A 20,406-nucleotide genomic window follows, 5' to 3' on the forward strand; every position below is an offset into this window, starting at 1 on the left:
AGAAAGAGAGGGACATCCCCCCGGGGATTTTCAGGATGGATGAACTAAACAGAGCCAGGACTTTGTCCTGCTTTTCTCATGACAGGAGAACTTTGAGGTCTTCCTCTCATTCGAAGATTACAGCAACCGTTCCCTGGTAGCAGAGCTGCGTGAACAGTACATCAAAGCTCAGGAATCGGCGCAGGCGGAACACAGACCCCTGAGAGCCGCAGGGCCAGCAGCTGCTGGGATGAAGGCCCTGAGTGCCGAGTCCAGGCTACATAGGCAGGCACGGGCCCTGCACGTGTCCACACAGGAGCTGGAGGCGGAGCTTACCCTGCGGGCCTTAAGCGACGGGAATGTGGGCAGGGCGCTGAAGAAGTGCAGGTGAATTCAGGTTCTGTGACCCCTGCCCCCATAGTGCCTCCGGAAGGAACACTTAAACACTTACTGTATTTTCTTTTTTTTTTTTTTTTACTTACTGTATTTTCAAGGTGCGAAGGGCAGGGCCAGTAACAGGCCTACATTGTCACTTAAGTGATTCTGGGTTTCTCGCCCGGAGAGCCTCGTTAGGACTTCTGGGTTAGAAAGGGGTAGCATGAAAGACAGCTGACTACTTCTACTATATCGTTCGCCCTTGGGCTCAGGTCACCTGGCACTCTGACAGTTAGCACTATCCCAAATAAATTGGAAAATGAGGCAAAATATGTATTATGAAGTCATTTTAAAAGTTGACGATAGTTCTATATTAATCCACAAAAGGCAAATGTATCTGCTTTCGATGTGAGCGTTCTAACCTGTGACACCTCCTTTCCCCAGAGACCTGTTTGAGTATCACCGGGACGCTGACACTGGGAAGCTGCTGCTGCTGGCCTGCCAGAAACTTTGTCATATGTTGGCTAATGATGTTCCGATGACATCACCGGTGGGACTCAATCTTCCTTCCGAAATACATGGCCTCGCATGCCAGGCTGCCACCATCTGCAGCCCAGGTGACAAGATTTGTAATACATGTCACTTGAGATGCACTGGTCATGTCTGTTTGTCTCCCAAATGCTGTCCCTTTACAATTGGATATAACAGTAACAAGAGAAGAGGTCATATCTCTGTTTTACAAAGGGACAGTTATAATCAATTCTCTATGGGGATTGTTGTTTTAAAGTATTTCCAATTATTGCCTGACTGGTAATGGTGCCGTGAATAGCACATCAACCTGGGTGGGACCTTTGAGCAAGGGGTCACAGCTTGGCTAAAGCTCATCGGTCAAGGCACATATGAGAAAACAATCAGCCTGACTGGGCGGTGGCGCAGTGGATGGAGCGTTGGACTGGGACACAGAGGACCCAGGTTCGAGACCCCGAGATCGCCAGCCTGAGCGCGGGCTCATCTGGTTTGAGCAAAGTTCACCAGCTTGAGCCCAAGGTCGCTGGCTCAAGCAAGGGGTTACTCGGTCTGCTGTGGCCCCACAGTCAGGGCACATGTGAAAGATCAGTCAATGAACAATAAGGTGCCACAATGAAAAACTGATGATTGATGCTTCTCGTTTCTCTCCATTCCTGTCTGTCTGTCCCTGTCTGTCCCTCTCTCTGACTCTCTCTGTCTCTGTAAAAAAAGAAAAAGAAAAAGAAAATCAGTGAACAACTAAAGTGATGCAGCTACAAGTTGATGCTGCTCACCTTTCCCTATCTCTCTCTTAAAAAGAATTTTTTTTCTAAATATTAACTATCTCATTTCTTTTTTTTTTTTTTTTTTTTTTTTTTTTTACAGAGACAGAAAGAGAGTCAGATAGGGAGGGACAGACAGGAACGGAGAGAGATGAGAAGCATCCATCATCAGTTTTCCATTGCGACACTTTAGTTGTTCATTGATTGCTTTCTCATATGTGCTTTGACCGGGGGTCTACAGCAGACTGAGTGACTCTTTGCTCGAGCCAGTGACCTTGGGCTCAAGCTGGTGAGCTTTGCTCAAACCAGAAGAGCCCGTGCTCAAGCTGGCGACCTTGGGGTCTCGAACCTGGGTCTTCCGCATCCCAATCCGTCGCTCTATCCACTGTGCCACTGCCTGGTCAGGCTAACTATCTCATTTCTAACCGTTGATGGTATTCACTTTTGTGTGATTGTGAAATTCCTTCCTTCCCTGTACCTGGTCTTAAAGAAAACAGTTGACCTTCCTGACCAAGTTGAACAGAGCATCAGCCTGGGATGCTGAGGACACAGGTTCAAAGCCCTGAGGTCGCCAGCTTGAGTGCGAGCTCATCTGGCTTTACCATGGGGTCTCTGGCTAGAGCATGGGATCATAGACATGACCCCAAGGTTGCTGGCTTGAGCAAGGGGTCATAGCTTGGCTAGAATCCCCCAGTTAAGACACACATGAGAAAACAATGAACGTGCTGCAATTACAAGTTAATGCTTCTCATTTCTCCCCCTTCCTGTCTGTCTGTCTGTCTGTCTCTCTCTCTCTCTTTTTTTTTTTACAGAGAGAGAGAGAGTCAGAGAGGGACAGACAGACAGGAACGGATAGATGAGAAGCATCAATCATTAGTTTTTCATTGCCCATTGCGATACCTTAGTTGTTCATTGATTGCTTTCTCATACGTGCCTTGACCGTGGGCCTTCAGCAGACCGAATGACCCCTTGCTCGAGCCAGTGACCTTGGGTCCAAGCTGGTGAGCTTTGCTTAAACCAGATGAGCCCGTGCTCCAGCTGGCGACCTCGGGTTCTCGAACTTGTGATGGTCAAATACAACTATATAATGTTTTTTTCTATGGACAATGGCTTACAAAAATGCCATTTTATTTGTACTTTTCCCAAGAGAGAAGTGGGGGAGTGGGGGGTGGGAGGACAAGACAGACTCCCGCATGCATTGGACTGGGGTCCGCTCGGCATAACCAGTTCCTCGGGTTCTCCACATCCCAGTCCAATGCTCTATCCACTGCGCCACGGCCTGGTCAGGCCCTCTCTCTCTCTCTCTTGTTAAAAAAAAAAAAAAAAAAAAAAAAAAGCACAGTTGACCTCTAGTATTTAGGATCATGTGGAAACCCTCTCTCTATTTTGTGGTCTTCCTTAGAATTTTGAATGGTAATTGTTAAATAGATTTTCAGTAATCTAAACACATGAACTGCTAGTTTAATGGTTTTTGTCCGTTCTGTTTCAGATTTTTTGCTAGATGCTTTAGAACTATGCAAATACACTTTAATGGCGGTGGAGCTTTCCAGACAGTGCCAAATGGATGACGGCGGGATTCTAATGAAAGTAAATGGCTTTTGCATTTCTTTTCCTTAAGCAGATGCCCTGCCAGGCCATTATGCACTACTCTCTAGTCCCTTGCACAGCTTACACAAACACTGACCCCGTCCCTTGTATTTTCTTATTCTGGATCAGTGGGCATGAGACCACTGCTTTTTTCCAGTCACATGTATTAGCTTTAATTTGCACAGTCTGACGAAACATTGGACCCCAAGCAAGCCGCCTCTGGACATTATCCTTTATCTTAGGCTAATGATTTAATTTAAAATGACATTGTTGTTGGCTCAGTGGTAGAGCGTCGGCCCCGCGTGTGGAAGTCCCGGGTTTGATTCCTGGCCAGGACACATAGGAGAAGTGCCCATCTGCTTCTCCACCCTTCCCCCTCTCCTTTCTCTCTCTTTTCCCCTCCCACAGCCAGGGCTCCATTGGAGCAAAATTGGCCCGGGCGCTGAGGATGGCTCCATGGCCTCCACTTCAGGCGCTAGAATGGCTCCAGTTGCAGCTGATCAACACCCCAGATGGGCAGAGCATCGCCCCCTAGTGGTTATGCCGAGCGGACCCCAGTCCAATGCATGCGGGAGTCTGTCTTGTCCTCCCACCCCCCACTCCCCCACTTCTCTCTTGGGAAAAGTACAAATAAAATGGCATTTTTGTAAGCCATTGTCCATAGAAAAAAACATTATATAGTTGTATTTGACCATCACAAGTGCATTCGTTTGGAATCTCTGATTCCCACTTCTGCTTGGTGAAGATAGATAATTTTGTGTGTTTTGGAGTCTACTCACTAGTATCTTTTCTGTCCGATTGGTCTCTAGGCTTCTTTCGGGACCCACAAAGATCCGTATGAAGAGTGGTCCTACGGCAACTTCTTCAGCGAAGATGGGATCGTTCTTGAGTCCCAGACAGTGCTCCCTGTTATTTATGAACTGATTTCATCTCTCATACCTCTAGCTGGTAACTCTCACTCGTGCCTTTTTTTATTTTATTTTATTTTGTATGTGTTTCTGCTTTATTTACGTAAGTTAAACTGTAGAGGTTTGGAACTAGAACTGCAGGTGGTCATGTGGATGAACTCCCAGAGCTGGTGCTTAGCAAAAGAAGCCAGATATGAAAGAATGTCTCTGTGACAGGAACATGGCCTCCACAAGAGGGTTGCTTTATTTGGTGTTATTTAATTTCTTCTCTTTTGTAGAGAGCAAGAGACATCCCCTGGATTCTACAAGTTTGCCATACTGCTCTGTTAGTGAAGGTATTTGACATCGGAAACGTGCCCCATTGTATTACAGTTTTGTAAATAGACCAGTATTGGAATTCCCTGAAACCCTGACTATGAAGCTGACAGCAGGTTCTACATGTAGTTACTTAGTTTCTCCTGTTACATTGTTATTCTTCCAGAATCAGAAAACTGTGTCATTAGGCTTATCGTCTTAACTTTTTTGAATCTATTCATAAGTTTTGGTCTTCCAAGTAGAGAAATGGTTTCCCCAGCTAATGATTTTAAGCACCTCAAAGGAGTCAAGTTACAGTGATTCTCTAGCAGATGTAGAGATTCTCTTAGCTTAAACCAAGCCTCGTGATAACTCCCTCACCTACTACTGACTTTGAGACTGTTTTCTGCGTGGAAGAAGTATGCTGTCCCTGAAAACAATTTCCAATAACGCAATCTGTTGTTGTCTTACAATATCTGCATATTCAAATCCTTTTATCATTTCACAGGAGACAGCCTTATTTTATCCAGCATAAACTCCATCTCTGCCCTGCTGCAGAGCCTACAGGAGTCAAGCCAGTGGGAGCTGGCCCTGAGATTTGTGGTCCGTTCCTTTGGTGCCTGTCTTCAGTACTCTGTATCAAACTTCATGAATGCTAGTCTGAGCGAAAAGGTACAGTTTTGGGAGCAAACACTTTCACTTTGGGTGAATCCGGACACAGAAGCTCCACCAAGCAAGGGAATTTGGAGTCCATCGTTTCTCATTTAGCAAGGACATTAAAAATTCGTCAGATTCAAGAAACATTTGTTGAGCGTCTAGTAAGATTCAGGGGGTGTTCAAGGGCCTTGTATACATTCCACACTCAATCTGTACAGCAACCCTGAGACTCTCCGTTTTGCAAACGAGGAAACTCAAATTCAAGTTGGTAACATCAGTTACCTGAGGTTTTAGGTTGCAATGCTAAGTCTTCTTACTCCGAGCTCAGAGATCTCATTAGGTGAAAACTGGCCCAAATTATTATAATCATTGTCCGACAGCATCATTGAACAGATTCTAGCAGAGAAACTTGCCTGTTGAGAACTTACTTTAGAAGCTGGTTTTCATTTCTACTACTCTGTTGCTATTTATGAAATGACAATTTTAAAAAATTAACTATTAAAGTCTAGCTTTCACAATTAGAATGCACACATTTGAAGTATATTATGGACCAGTGTATTCACCTTATCTCCAATGCCACAATCAATATCTAGATCCATGATGTAGACTGACTTAAAATCAAGATATTTGGAAAGGTTTCTTTGGCCTTTTCCTAGTTACATCTCCCCCCTGCCCCAGGGTTCTGCCATGCTAGATTAAATGTCAGGATCTTTTGCACCTAATGATGAATTTTCAAAGTTCCTTAATACTGAACAGAGTTTTCACAACAATGCATCGAAGTGGAACTAACGGATCTTTTGTTCTTTTCTAAAAGTTGTTTGGTGAGGCCACGTTAGTTAGATCGAAGCAGGTTCTGACAGCATTGAAAGAGAAGGCCGTGGCGTTTGTCCGGGGAAACGCCACGACGCTGTTGCACAAAGTGAGTATCTATCTGTTCTTGGTAAGCTGGGGTTTGTTTGTTTTTTCGACTCTCACTTTCTGGGTGCTTCTACTGTTTCACGAGGGTAGGAGTGAGGAGGAGGAAAGGATCTGAGGAAAAGTCATGAAAGTCATGCAGAACGGATGGTGCTGGTGCCGTACCATATAGAGCAATCTTGTTATAATAGTTGCTTTCCTTCCCTATCAATAAAGGATGTCAAAACAAAGCACACGAGTTTGAACTGTGTCGCAATAACTTTTTGTGAAACCACTTGTTCTTTCATGGGGTCTCAAATTAAATTTAGTGACAGGACTTTAGAGCTGTATTCTGTTTTGATTGTAAAGAGTTTGCTTCTCTTAACACTTTTCTTCCCATAGGTGTTTAACTGTCGCGTGGTGGACCTTGACTTGGCCTTGGGTTACTGCACTCTCTTACCCCAAAAAGAAGTGTTTGAAAATCTCTGGACGCTCATAGACAAAGCCTGGCAGAATTACGACAAAATTTTGGTATGACCCGGCAGCGCACTGGCGGTACTTAAAGTGTGAAAGGTCTAGGGGTAGACATGAAGTTGGCTTTGCTGTCAAATCGTAATATTTAGCAGAAGGAATGTCACGTAACACACTTGGTGTCTACCAGCTTCTTTGTGAGTAATGACACGCGGATGAATGTATGCAGGTCATAAGCATTGCTCAACCGAAAATATGTTCTCTTTCTTAAAATCTGTATGCAGCCATAGATGCCTACTTCTTAGACCTATGAGCTCCTTTCTTTTTGTAGGACAAGTTTTTAATAAGTGCTTAACTTCTCTTGAATATGTGTGTTTTAACATTTGCCTTTGGGTGGATGGGCTTGCAGGATGACTCAACTTTGGCCTTCTCTTTATGAAGGAAGGCCAGGCTAGTATCTGGCATCATACCAAAAGCTGAGTGACCTACACATGGTACAAGTAATGATTGTACAAAGCCGTATATAACATCTCACATTATTAACACAAAGAAAAGTCATTGATTTTATTGTTGGTTTTCCCCTAAAGGGTGTTAGGACGTATTCTATGGGGGACTGAATTTTCATTCTGTTCTCACTGTATAGGCAATATCTCTCGTGGGCTCTCAGCTGGCCGGTCTCCACGAGGAGACAGAAATGGAGCTGAAGTTCCGTGAACTGAGCACTGATGCCCAGTGGGGCATTCGCCTCAGCAGACTCGCTGTGAGTATTCTTCCTGGGGCCGGGAGTCTGCTCTGTTCTGATGGCCACCAAGTCAGAAAATTGAAAATAAAGATCTCGTTGTCCTTTACTTTTGGGGCAAGGACGTTAATCTATGCTGACTCAGAAGTTTTAGGTGCTTTCAAAGAAATAAAGAACCTTTTCTTTCATTTCCTTTCCTCTTTATTTTTTTTATTTATTTTTTTTTCACTTTTCCGAAACTGGAAACAGGAAGGCAGTCAGACAGACTCCCGCATGCGCCCAACTGGGATCCACCCAGCACACCCACCAGGGGGCGATGCTCTGCCTCTCTGGGGAGTCGCTCTGTTGCATCCAGAGCCATTCTAGTGCCTGAGGCAGAGGCCACAGAGCCATCCTCAGCGCCCGGGCCATCTTTGCTCCAGTGGAGCCTTGGCTGAGGGAGGGGAAGAGAAAGAGAGGAAGGAGAGGGGGAAGGGTGGAAAAGCAGATGGGCGCTTGTCCTATGTGCCCTGGCCGGGAATCGAACCCAGGACTCCTACATGCCAGGCCGACCCTCTACCGCTGAGCCAACCGGCCAGAGCCTCCTTTCCTCTTTATTTTTAAGGAAATTAAAAGAGGTTTGATATTTTCATCTGTTTAGCTTTCTCATTTATGGGAATACATCTAGCATTAATTGACATTTATACTATTTCAGGCCTAGCATTTAGCCTCATACTTTTGTGCTGCTATTATTTGATTAGAGATAATATTGAAATGTATGGACAGGCATGCCAAGCTTTAAAGAACTCCTACTAGGGAAAAGTAAGGGGACCGACCTTATTTTTCACTTTACAAAAACCAAAACAGAATCCTGTTTTCTTTACTATAAATGTAAAACCGCTTATTTAATTTGCAAATAGTTGACCTATCGGGAGTGTAACCTCGACAGAAATGGTGTGTGTTTTGGAGCCTAATTCCTGTGCAGTAATGGGACTGGTTGTCGCTAGCAACCCTCCTTACTGATGAAGATGAAGGCTTAGTGTGGCTGAGAGAGATTTTTGACCCACTGACAAATATACAGGACCTGAGATCTCACAGTGATGGTCAAGTTGGGTAGTATGGTAAAAAAAAAAAAAAAAAAAAAGGTTGGAGGAGCTGCAGAAAAATGTCTTTCTATAAAAAATGAGAGTAGGCCCTAGCTGGTTGGCTCAGTGGTAGAGCGTTGGCCTGGCGTGCAGGAGTCCCGGGTTCGATTTCCGACCAGGGCACACAGGAGAAGCACCCATCTGCTTCTCCACCCCTCCCCCTCTCCTTCCTCTCTGTCTCTCTCTTCCCCTCCCGCAGCCAAGGCTCCACTGGAGCAAAGATGGCCCAGGCGCTGAGGAAGGTTCTGTGGCCTCTGCCTCAGGTGCTAGAATGGCTCTGATGGCGGCAGAGCGATGCCCCAAGATGGGCAGAGCATTGCCTCCTGATGGGCGTGCCGGTGGATCCTGGTCGGGCGCATGCGGGAGTCTGTCTGACTGCCTCCCCGTTTCCAACTTCAGAAAAGGAAAGAAAAAAAAAAGAGTAAAAAGGCCCATCACAATAGTGCCTGTGGTTTTTTTTGTATTTTTCTGAAGTGAGAAGCAGGGTGTTAGACAGACTTCTGCATGCACCCGACTGGGATCCACCCAGCATGCCCACCACTGGGCGGTGCTCTGCCCATCTGGGCTGTTGCTCCCTTGCAACCAGAGCCATTCTAGCACCTTAGGGGAACCAGAGCCATTCTAGCGCCTGAGGCAGAGACCATGGAGCCGTCCTCAGCGCCTGGGCCAACTTTGCTCCCATGGAACCTTGGTGCCTGTGTTCTAATACATTTCAGTTTAGTGCAGTTTTCTGTTTTGCTCTTTTTATTTCTAGATTTCTTTTCAGCCAGTTTTCAGGCAGCATTTTCTCGCCAAGAAAGACCTCATTAAAGCTCTTGTGGAGAATATAGATATGGACACCAGCCTTATTCTGGAATATTGCAGGTAATTCTTTAAACTTCTGTAGTTTTTTTGCTGTTAGCTTAACATGGTGGTAATCCTTATGGCAAGAGCACAGTGGTAAGGATGATCCTTACATGTGGGCCACAGGCCTGTTTTTTGTGTTTGTTTGTTTTTTACTTATCCCCAAACTGAATAAATCCGGAATTAGAATCAGTTCTCTTAAAATTTTTTTATTGACTGATTTTTAACAGGAGAGGAAAGAGAAAGAAAGATTGAGAGAGAGATAGACAGGAACATAGATCTGTTCCTGTATGTGCCCTGACTGGGGATCGAACCAGCAACCTTAATGCTTTTGGATGACGCTCCAACCAATCGAGCTGTCTGGCTAGGGCTAAATTCTCTTAAGATCTTACGTTTTTAATTCACGGTGAAGTACTTCCCAAACTTCCTTCTTGATAAGCATCTACTTAGGGCATTTGATCAAAAATACAGGTTCCTGGGCCCTTCCCCAGTGGTTCTCCCAGCAGGCCTGACCCTTTAATAGGTGCTTCATATGATTTCCATGCTCAGAGAAGTTTGGGATGTTCTTCTGAGCAATTCTAAATCAGATCAATTTAGGGGAAAGGTAATGTTAAATTGAAAATCAGTGAGACCCTGGCCAGATAGCTCAGCTGGGTTGGAATGTTGTACCCCTCCCCTGGTCGGCAAACTGCGGCTCTTCGGCCCCTTGAGTATGGCTCTTCCACAAAATACCACATGCAGGTGCTACCTCAATAAGGAATGTACCTACCTATATAGTTTAAGTTTAAAAAATTTGGCTCTCAAAAGAAATTTCAATCATTGTATTGTTGATATTTGGTTCTATTGACTAATGAGTTTGCCGACCACTGCCCTACACCAAGGTTGCAGGTTCAATCCATGTCAGGGCACATACAAGAATCCACAAAATCAATAAAGAAGTTTAGATAACCTTTAGAATTTCAGGGAATGATTTTAAAATGGTCATACTTAAAGCTTTTATTGACATTTCAGTTCTTCTGTAGAAAGATTAAACTGTCTTACTAATAAGGCTTTAAAAAGCATTCCAATTGGTGTCTTTGTCTACACCAGGGGTCCCCAAACTACGGCCCGCGGGCCACATGCGGCCCCCTGAGGCCATTTATCTGGCCCCCACCGTACTTCCGGAAGGGGCACCTCTTTCATTGGTGGTCAGTGAGAGGACCATAGTTCCCATTGAAACACTGGTCAGTTTGTTGATTTAAATTTACTTGTAGGCCCTGGCCGGTTGGCTCAGCGGTAGAGCGTCGGCCTAGCGTGCGGAGGACCCGGGTTCGATTCCCGGCCAGGGCACACAGGAGAAGCGCCCATCTGCTTCTCCACCCCTCCCCCTCTCCTTCCTCTCTGTCTCTCTCTTCCCCTCCCGCAGCCAAGGCTCCATTGGAGCAAAGATGGCCCGGGCGCTGGGGATGGCTCTGTGGCCTCTGCCCCAGGCGCTAGAGTGGCTCTGGTCGCAACATGGCGACGCCCAGGATGGGCAGAACATCGCCCCCTGGTGGACAGAGCGTCGCCCCTGGTGGGCGTGCCGGGTGGATCCCGGTCGGTCGGGCGCATGCGGGAGTCTGTCTGACTGTCTCTCCCTGTTTCCAGGTTCAGAAAAATGAAAAAATAAAATAAAATAAAATAAATTTACTTGGTCTTTATTTTAAATGTTATATTTGTTCCCGTTGTTTTTTTTTTTTACTTTAAAATAAGATATGTGCAGTGTGCATAGGGATTTATTCATAGTTTTTTTTTATAGTCCGGCCCTCCAGTGGTCTGAGGGACAGTGAACTGGCCCCCTGTGTAAAAAGTTTGGGGACCCCTGGTCTACACAGTCCTCAGTGTTAATTTTTAAATCTTTGATATTTTTTTCTAATTCAGATAAAATATATTAAAATTGAAGTCCCACATTCTCCTACCCTTCAAGGGGGAAAATCCCTGTTAAAAGGATTTGGCCTATATTAATGTTTCCTTTTTTCCTGTGTGTACACTTATGTGCATTTAAAAAAACAAAAGTATCCAAAACAGAATCCTCGTTTGTACAGCATTTTGGAGCATGTCTACATGCAGGAAAAAGAAAGCGTGAACCATATAAGCCATCATCTGGCTGTAAGGCTGGGCAGCAGGAGGGTTCGATTTTAGCGCTAGGAGCTCGGACCCCAGCTGAGGGATTCTGTGTGGAGCCACAAGCTTGTGAAGGGCCTGGTGTGTCACTGACTACTTCTCTTAGCGCCTTTCAGCTGAACTGTGACGCGGCTCTTCAGCTGTTCATTGAAACGCTGCTGCACAACTCCGGCGCCGGCCCGGGCCAGGCGGATGCAAGGCCAGACCCCGCCACGCCACCACACTCCAGGCTCCTGGCCAAGGCCCTGGAAATCGTGCCTCTGCTGACCAGCACAAAGGACCTGGTTATCAGTCTCAGCGGAATCTTGCTGAAGGTAGAGAAGGACAAAGTGGACTTGTCAGGTCATTTTAAGTGCCTCTCTTACACTTAATTCATTGGATAGATAGGAACAAATTGGAAATGTAAGTCTTACATTTTTGGGTTTTTTTTACAAACTTGTCATTTTAAAATGATTTTAGTTTTCTGTACTTTTAATATTGCTTAATACAACATTTTTTTAAAAATAGAAAGTTTTTTTTTCCAGATTTTTAATAGTAACACACATTTTTTGAAAAAAAAATCAAACTAGAGAGAAAAGTTTGATTCAGAAAGTGAAAATTTTTAACCCTACTCCTGTAGATAAAAATTTTCGCCTGACCAGGTGGTGGCGCAGTGGATAGAGCATTGGACTGCGATGCAGTGGACCCGGGTTCGGGACCCCGAGGTCGCCAGCTTGAGTGCGGGCTCATCTGGTTTGAGGAAAAAACCCACCAGCTTGAACCCAGGGTCGCTGGCTCCAGCAAGGGGTTACTCGGTCTGCTGAAGGCCCGCGGTCAAGGCACATGTGAGAGAGCAATCAATGAACAACTAAGGTGTTGCAATGCGCAATGAAAAACTAATGATTGATGCTTCTCATCTCTCTCCGTTCCTGTTTGTCCCTGTCTATCCCTCTCTCTGACTCACTCTCTGTCTCTGTAAAAAAATAAATAAATAAATAAATAAAATTTTAATAGTTTGAAGACTCTCTTATACTACTCCTGTGACTCTTTTTGTTTAACATTTTATTTATTGATTAATTTGAGAAAGAGAGAGAAGCATTCATTTATTATTCCACTTAGTTGTGCATTCATTGGTTGCTTCCATATGTGCCCTGACCAGGGATCGAACCCACAACCTTGTTGTTTCTTAAGATGATGCTTTAACCCACTGAGTTAACTGTCCAGGGCCTGTTACTCTATTTCTTCACTTAATATATTATTATTTTGTGTCAGTAAATATCCATCTCTCCCATTTTTGACAAACACATTTATTCTACAATATGGATGAAAACTACTGTATTTTACTAGGCCTTTATGGGTAACTGTTTGCATTGTTACTATATATTGTTACAATATCTTCATGCAACATGTTTGCCCTCTTGTGTTTTGGGGTTTGATTTTGGGGGGGTTTTTTGTTTTTGTTTTTTTTGGGTTTTTTTTTTTTAGTTAGGAGATCTGAGATTTGGAACTTTTAGGTCAAGGAATAGTTTAGTCAAGTAATGAAGTTAAATGCAAGGGAAAATAAAAGGATAAAACTCCAAGAAATACTTCAGTTTTATATTTTGCCTGTTGTTCAGTCAAAAGTTAAATATAATACCATGCTCAAAATTTCTTGGTACCATAGAGATCATCTTCTCCCTTGGTTTAGTGTTGTTAATTCCTGTGACTTTGGTTGGCATTTTAAAAATAAAATAAAAAAACGAATGATGTGTGAGCAGAAACAAAGAACGAAGAGCGTGCTTCCTTTCTTTTTATAAACACACGCAGATGCCGCCCAGCTACCTCTTCATCTTAGTATGTGGTTGGAGCTAGAATGGAACCCTTTCAGAAATTTGCTTGGAGGGGCACACTTTTATGTCATTTCCAAGAAAAAGTCAATTCTTCCTATTTCTAACTTGAACATCATAAAAGGAAGAAATAGAATTTTAACTTTAAAATCTTACAAAATCATGAAATTTTACTATGTCTATCTTTTTTAGGGTGTTAGTACTGGAAGAACACCTGTTTTTATTAAAGCAATATTGTCTTTTCCAGCTTTTAAAAAGATGACTTTTGAGACATTTTTTAAAGCATGTATGTTTATCCTAAAAGAACTAATTTTAGAAATGAGGAAATGTTCTTTTTTTCCTTTGAAGAATAATCTAATTTCACATGGTAGTACAGCGAGGTTTCTATCTATGTAATCTTTGAACTGACAGGTCTGTACTGATGGGAGTAACTGGATAAGGCCATCTACCAGCCTGGCAACATCATCTCAAGATTTGATACATTTTTGTTTTTATACAGTTGGATCCATATGACTATGAAATGATTGAAATTGTCCTGAAAGTTATTGAAAGAGCCGACGAAAAAATAACCAACATCAATATAAATCAGGTATAACAAATACATTTCTAAATAATCTTTCCTGTGTTTATTTGGATCTTTTTTTTTTTTAATTTTATTTATTTATTATTTTTTACAGAGACAGAGAGTGAGTTAGAGATAGGGATAGAAAGGGACAGACAGGAACGGAGAGAGATGAGAAGCATCAATCATTAGTTTTTCATTGCGCGTTGCAACACCTTAGTTGGTCATTGATTGCTTTCTCATCTGTGCCTTGACTGTGGGCCTTTAGCAGACTGAGTTAACCCCTTGCTGGAGCCAGCGACCTTGGGTTCAAGCTGGTGGGCTTTTGCTCAAACCAGATGAGTCTGCACTCAAGTTGGCGACCTCGGGGTCTTGAACCTGGGTCCTCTGCATCCCAGTCCGACGCTCTATCCACTGCGCCACTGCCTGGTCAGGCCTTATTTGGATCTTTTAAAAGCTACTTCTCCAGTGTCTTTCTGGACTGTCCTTTTGTTCCCTTTAAACTGCACATTTTACCCTTGTTCCTTTTCTTTTTTAAAATAAGCTTTTTTATTATTATTGATTGATTTGACAGACGGAGAGAGAGAGACAGGAACATCAATCTGTTCCCATATGTGCCCTGACAGGGGATCGAACCAGCCACCTCTGTGCTTAGGGATGATGCTCTAACCAACTGAGCTATCTAGCCAGAGCCCTAGTTCCTTTTCTTTAGAAGGGACGTAAAAGTAAAGAATATTTTTATGCTCTTCATATTTTATCATTTATCTAACCCAATTTTTGCTTTATTGAGGCGATTCAAATCTAGAATACAAAGTCATTAACAGACTGATTTGGAAAAACTAAGGCGAAATTATTTCTCATTTGGGGGAAAGAAAAACATTGTGTCCTCATTTGAGTCAGCTTTCCAGGACTCACTCAATTCTATCTTAGTATTCTCAGTAGCTTTTTAGTTTTTCTTCTGAAGTTTGTTCATAGTAGCTTTTATATGTTCATTTTTCATCGGTTTTTAAAAACTAAAATGAGTTGATTTCAAAGGTTACTTATACAAGCCTGAAAAAATGTAAAACACTGAAGTGAAGTAAGGGATATAGGGCATTAATTTTAGATCTACTGCCTCTCTATTTAAAATCTAGAGTAAAGGGGGCCAAATATATGGTGACAGGTGAGGATTTGAGTCTGGATGGTGGGCACACAATACAGTGCACAGATCACATATCATAGAATTGTACACTTGGAACCTGTGCAACCTTATTAACCAGCATCACCCCGATAAATTTAATTTAAAGAATGAAGAAAATAAAATGAAGACAAGTATTTTGGAGATCGCTCTCAAACTGTTTGAAGAGAGCATAATTCTGCCAAATTCTCATTTACGAAACATCTCGCCAACAGCAGGTGCCCCTTGGCTTTACCTGGTATGATTTATTTAATGAACATATAAATTATGGTTTGGAACAGTGATTTTCAACCTCTTTCATCTCATGGCACACATGTACTAATTACTAAAATCTGCAGATGAGCAAAAAAACTAACAAAAACCAAATTGGTATAGGTTTGATTCATTCACACTGGATGGCTGTTGTACTGGCTGTTGTCTTTTTTTTTATTTGACAATGTAAGGGAAACGAGGTCAGTGCCCCTGACTAAATAGGCAGGTATTGCATGTTTTGTTTTATTTTAAACAGGGTTTTTATTTATTTTTTTATGTGTGTTTTTTTTTTGTTTGTTTGTTTTTTTTACAGAAGCAGAGAGAGAGAGTCAGAGAGAGGGGATAGATAGGGACAGACAGGAACAGAGAGAGATGAGAAGCATTAATCATCAGTTTTTCTTTGCGACACCTTATTTGTTCATTGATTACTTTCTCCTATGTGCTTTGACTGGGGGGCTGCAGCAGACCGAGTAACCCCTTGCTCAAGCCATTGACCTTGTGTCCAAGCTTGTGAGCCTTGCTCAAACCAGATGAGCCCGCGCTCCAGCTGGCGACCTCGGGGTCTCAAACCTGGGTCCTCTGCATCCCAGTCCAGTGCTCTATCCACTGCGCCACTGTTGGTCAGGCTGGTATTGCATGTTTTAAAACATTCTGGCATACCAGTTGAAAATCACTTTTTTAGAAAGATATCATTAAAGGTAAAATGACAAAAGGTTTTGATCATCTTGATGAAAACAGTGCTGTCTCAGAAATGGACATCTTTTTTTTTTTTTTTTTTTACAGAGACAGAGATAGAAAGAGAAGGATAGCTAGGGACAGACAGACAGACAGGAATGGAGAGATGAGAAGCATTAATCATCAGTTTTTTGTTGTGACACTTTAGTTGTTTATTGATTGCTTTCTCATATGTGCCTTGACCGTAGGCCTTCAGCAGACCGAGTAACCCCTTGCTTGAGCCAGCGACCTTGGGTCCAAGCTGGTGAGCTTTGCTCAAACCAGATGAGCCCTCGCTCAAGCTGGTGAGCTCGGGATCTCGAACCTGGGTCCTCTGCATCCCAGTCCGACGCTCTATCCACTGCGCCACCGCCTGGTCAGGCAGAAATGGATATCTTGATGATAAAATGTTAGTTAAGGTGATGGCCAGTTGGCTCAGTGGTAAAGCATCAGCCCAGTATGTGGATTCCGAGGCTCAATTCCTGGTCAGGGTACACAGAAGAAGTGCCCATCTGCTTCTCCACTCCTCCTCCTTGCTTCTCTCTCTGTGTCTCTCTTTCTGCCTTTCCCTCTCTCCGTCTCCTACAGCCATGGCTTGATTGGAGTGAGTTGGCTCCGATGTTGAGGGTGGCTCCATGGCCTCTGCCTCAGGCACTGAGAAAAGCTCAGTTCCTGAGCAATGGAGCAATGCCTTAGATGGACAGAGCATTGCAAGATAGTGGGCTTGCTGGGTGGAACACGGTTGGAGTATATGCAGGAGTCTGTCTCTGCCTCCCCTCATCTCACTGAATTAAAAAAAAAAAAGATGATTTTAAAACACTTTGGAGTAATTTAATCTCAAAGGAACATATATTTCATTTTCATACAGGCGTTGAGTCTTCTAAAACACTTGAAGTCATACAGAAGAATTTCTCCTCCAGTGGACCTAGAATATCAATATATGTTGGAGCATGTAATAACTTTGCCATCCGCTGCTCAAATTAGACTACCATTTCACCTAATATTTTTTGGCACAGCACAGAACTTCTGGAAAATTCTCTGTATGTTTGTTCTTTAATTTCTAATGAATTTTACTGACTAGCCAAAATTTTCTGTCTTTTAGTCAATTATACTGTCTTATGTTTCCTTTCTAGCTACGGAACTCAGTGAAGAATCCTTCCCAACACTGCTGTTAATATCTAAATTAATGAAGGTAATATGTGGAAGCTTTCTAGGATGTTTCTTGTTCCTATAATTAATTCAGACCCCATGTGTAGAGGATTTTAATATGGTCCTTTCTCATAGAACCCTTAAAGGTAAGTGTGTCACTCAGACTTAACGTTTCTTTTCCCTTCTTCAAAGCTCTCTTTGGACACTCTGTATGTGTCTGTAGCCAAACATGTCTTTGAAAAAAAACTGAAGCCAAAACTAGTGAAGTTACAACAAGCTAAGTCCTCCACACTGATCAACAGGGAAATTACCAAGATCTCTCAAACTATCGAATCCTACTTGTTGTCCATAGTCAACCCAGAGTGGGCGGTTGCCATTGCCATCAGTCTCACCCAGGACATCCCAGAAGGTATGGACTCTTCCTATACCTGCCCTTCTAATGGTCAGCTGTGTTGCTTTTTGAAGTTGTAGGGGTTTTTTTTGTGTTGTTTTTTTTTGTATTTTTCTGAAGCTGGAAACAGGGAGAGACAGCCAGACAGACTCCCACATGCGCCCGACAGGGATCCACCCGGCACGCCCACCAGGGGCGACGCTCCACCCAACAGGGGGCGATGCTCTGCCCCTCTGGGACGTCGCTCTGCCGCGACCAGAGCCACTCTAGTGCCTGGGGCAGAGGCCAAGGAGCCATCCCCAGTGCCCGGGCCATCCCTGCTCCAATGGAGCCTTGGCTGCGGGAGGGGAAGAGAGAGACAGAGAGGAAGGAGGGGGTGGGGGGTGGAAAAGCAAATGGGCGCTTCTCCTATGTGCCCTGGCCAAGAATCGAACCCGGGTCCCCCGCACGCCAGGCCGATGCTCTACCGCTGAGCCAACCGGCCAGGGCCTGTTTGTTTGTTTTTAATTACAGACAGCTAGAGAGTCAGAGAGAGGGATAGCAGGGACAGACAGACAAGAACGAAGAGATGAGAAGCATCAATCATTAGTTTTTCGTTGTGCGTTGCGACTTCTTAGTTGTTCATTGATTGCTTTCTCATCTGTGCCTTGACCGTGGGCCTTCAGCAGACTGAGTAACCCCTTGCTGGAGCCAGCGACCTTGGGTCCAAGCTGATGAGCTTTTTGCTCAAGCCAGATGAGCCCGCGCTCAAGCTGGCGACCTCGGGGTCTCAAACCTGGGTCTTCCGCATCCCAGTCCGACGCTCTAGCCACTGCGCCACCGCCCGGTCAGGCTGAAGTTGTAGTTTAAAAAAAAAAAAAAGGACTTTTAGAGCTTTAAGGAGAAGCAGTCTCATAGTTTGGAAAGGTATGTGCCTATGTGCTCTCTCGCTTCTCTTGTTTTCCTGCTGAATGTTAAAATGGCCCTGGTCCAGAAAGCGAGACTCCTTGCTGCTTGCCCATGGTATGGGGATATGAATTGATGCTTACTTCCCAATATCCAGTCATACTTCCAAGTAATGACTCCGTAGATCAGTGATAGGCAATCTTTTGAGCTTGGTGTGTCAAAATTCGCCAAAAAAACGAGCATAACTCAGGTGGTGTGTCACTTCGAGAAAAAAAAAACATAATTTCGTGATATTTATACTTTAACAAAAATGTGTAATTGTAATATATAACTATTTAATAATCCAAAAATTAATTATTTAACTTACCTGCTTAGTGACTTCTTTGTTCATCTGTCAGTTGGTTTCTTTTGTTCTTGATATTATTTAACTTGTGTGGGGTGCCATGAACTAAGATAAGTGAGGGGGAGGGGGAATTCTTTAACTAACCTGCCTATTAGTGACTTTTTTGTTGCTGAATTTCATTGGCTAAATCTTCAATTGAAGGTTGGTATTTTGTACACTTCAAGCCCAAGCAAGCACTACTAACTTCATCTGTCAATCTGTTTCTTTTGTTGGTTTTGATATTATTTAATGCTGAGAATAAGGTCTCTCAAAAGTACTTAGAGGGAAAAATTGTGAGTAAAGCCATTGCTATATTTTTCAGGGTACTAAAAGTGTCTGGTAATTGGTTCCAGGCAAACCAAATTTCATGTTTGTAGTGGCACTCCTCTTGATTCTCCAAGCGGCACCTTTCCAGATTCTTAAGTTTTGACCTCAAGTTGACAAACACCTGGGCCCAGATGCTGTTTTGAAATTCTGCAAGTTACATCTTATGTAAATTAAGATGGCTGCCACTATTTCTAATGGTGGGAAACAGCACCCACAGCACAGGCCCTCGCCTCTCCCAACCTCTCCCTCACTTATCTCAGTAATGAAGGTCAATTAGAAATCCACGACACCCAGAACAGTAAATTGGATGATGGTTGCTGTGGCTATGTGGTTGCTGGTAATGGCGATCACAGGGCCCCCAGAGATGCGTCCCCTGCAGCATTCGCTGCTCCCTGCTCGGCCGGAAGTGAGGTCAAAGATCCCCTAAGGGCCTATCTGGAAGTCCCAGAACTAGACGCTCTGTGCCGGAGTTCTGTTGTTTTGGCCTACAGACCTCCTGCACAGAGCGTCTACACTACAGCAAATGTTTTATCCTTGGCTACTGCACCTGGCCGTGCAGGAGCTGAAGATGAAACGTCCTTCTTGGCATGCGGCCCCATACTCCTCTAGTATGCGGCCGCATGTCATCGAAAATGGCTACATGTGTCAGTGCTGACACGTGTGTCATAGGTTCGCCATCACGGCCGTAGATACTCCCCTATAGTCACACAGGTACACAGACACAGGCACTGGTTACCATGTTTTTTGTAACGAAAGTTGTAACAAATGTTCATTGGTCAGGACCTGATTTAAAACAACAGAGCTCAGTCATAGAACAGGATACTATACTGCTCACAAAAATTAGGGGGTATTTCAAAATGAATATAAGGCGATAAAAAAAAGAAGCATTTGATTTTTAAAAATTATTATTGGCCTGACCTGTGGTGGCGCAGTGGGATAAAGCGTCGACCTGGAACACTGAGGTCGCCGGTTCGAAACCTTGGGCTTGCCTGGTCAAGGCACATATGGGAGTTGATGCTTCCTGCTCCTCCCCCTTCTCTCTCTCTCTGTCTCTCTCTCTCACTCCTCTCTCTCTAAAAAAAAAATCAATAAATAAAATATTTTAAAAAAATTATTAAAAACATCAGTAAAACAAACAAGTCAAAGAAAGTTGTTTGTTTATGCAAATGAGATGCAAAACCAACTTCTATTTCATTGGTGAAAATACACTGTACAAAAGGCTGAAAGTACTGGAGTATCTGCACGTTCCCTGATCCCCTAATTTTTATGAGAAGTGCATGTAGTTGATTTGGAAAGCTGTCTAAGATATGTATTCTTGTACTACGTGTATGATCTTATCTGAGTTGGGTTACAATGTACTGTATTCATTTCCACCCACAGAAATCTTCTGGGGGAAGATAGAACTCTAGGGAATAGGGGTAGATGCTGAAGAAGGGGCCTACGGACTCACTTCCTAGTTT

At 43.5% G+C, this 20,406-nt stretch overlaps 1 protein-coding gene across 1 annotated transcript in view; it reads left to right on the plus strand.

Moving 5' to 3' along the window:
• Window positions 1-20,406, plus strand: part of KNTC1 (kinetochore associated 1) — an 80,739-nt gene that overhangs the window by 42,984 nt on the left and 17,349 nt on the right. Inside the window, exons 34-48 of the mRNA XM_066371040.1 lie at window positions 86-366; window positions 799-971; window positions 3,133-3,230; window positions 4,040-4,178; window positions 4,417-4,473; window positions 4,941-5,104; window positions 5,904-6,008; window positions 6,386-6,514; window positions 7,098-7,214; window positions 9,072-9,181; window positions 11,409-11,616; window positions 13,607-13,696; window positions 16,681-16,852; window positions 16,946-17,004; window positions 17,154-17,370. Coding sequence (XP_066227137.1) covers window positions 86-366; window positions 799-971; window positions 3,133-3,230; window positions 4,040-4,178; window positions 4,417-4,473; window positions 4,941-5,104; window positions 5,904-6,008; window positions 6,386-6,514; window positions 7,098-7,214; window positions 9,072-9,181; window positions 11,409-11,616; window positions 13,607-13,696; window positions 16,681-16,852; window positions 16,946-17,004; window positions 17,154-17,370 — 2,119 coding nt within the window. The remainder of the gene's footprint in view (window positions 1-85; window positions 367-798; window positions 972-3,132; window positions 3,231-4,039; window positions 4,179-4,416; window positions 4,474-4,940; window positions 5,105-5,903; window positions 6,009-6,385; window positions 6,515-7,097; window positions 7,215-9,071; window positions 9,182-11,408; window positions 11,617-13,606; window positions 13,697-16,680; window positions 16,853-16,945; window positions 17,005-17,153; window positions 17,371-20,406) is intronic.

The sequence above is a fragment of the Saccopteryx leptura genome, chromosome 2 (assembly GCF_036850995.1).
Source record: "Saccopteryx leptura isolate mSacLep1 chromosome 2, mSacLep1_pri_phased_curated, whole genome shotgun sequence".
In the NCBI taxonomy this organism is placed as follows: Eukaryota; Metazoa; Chordata; class Mammalia; order Chiroptera; family Emballonuridae; genus Saccopteryx; species Saccopteryx leptura.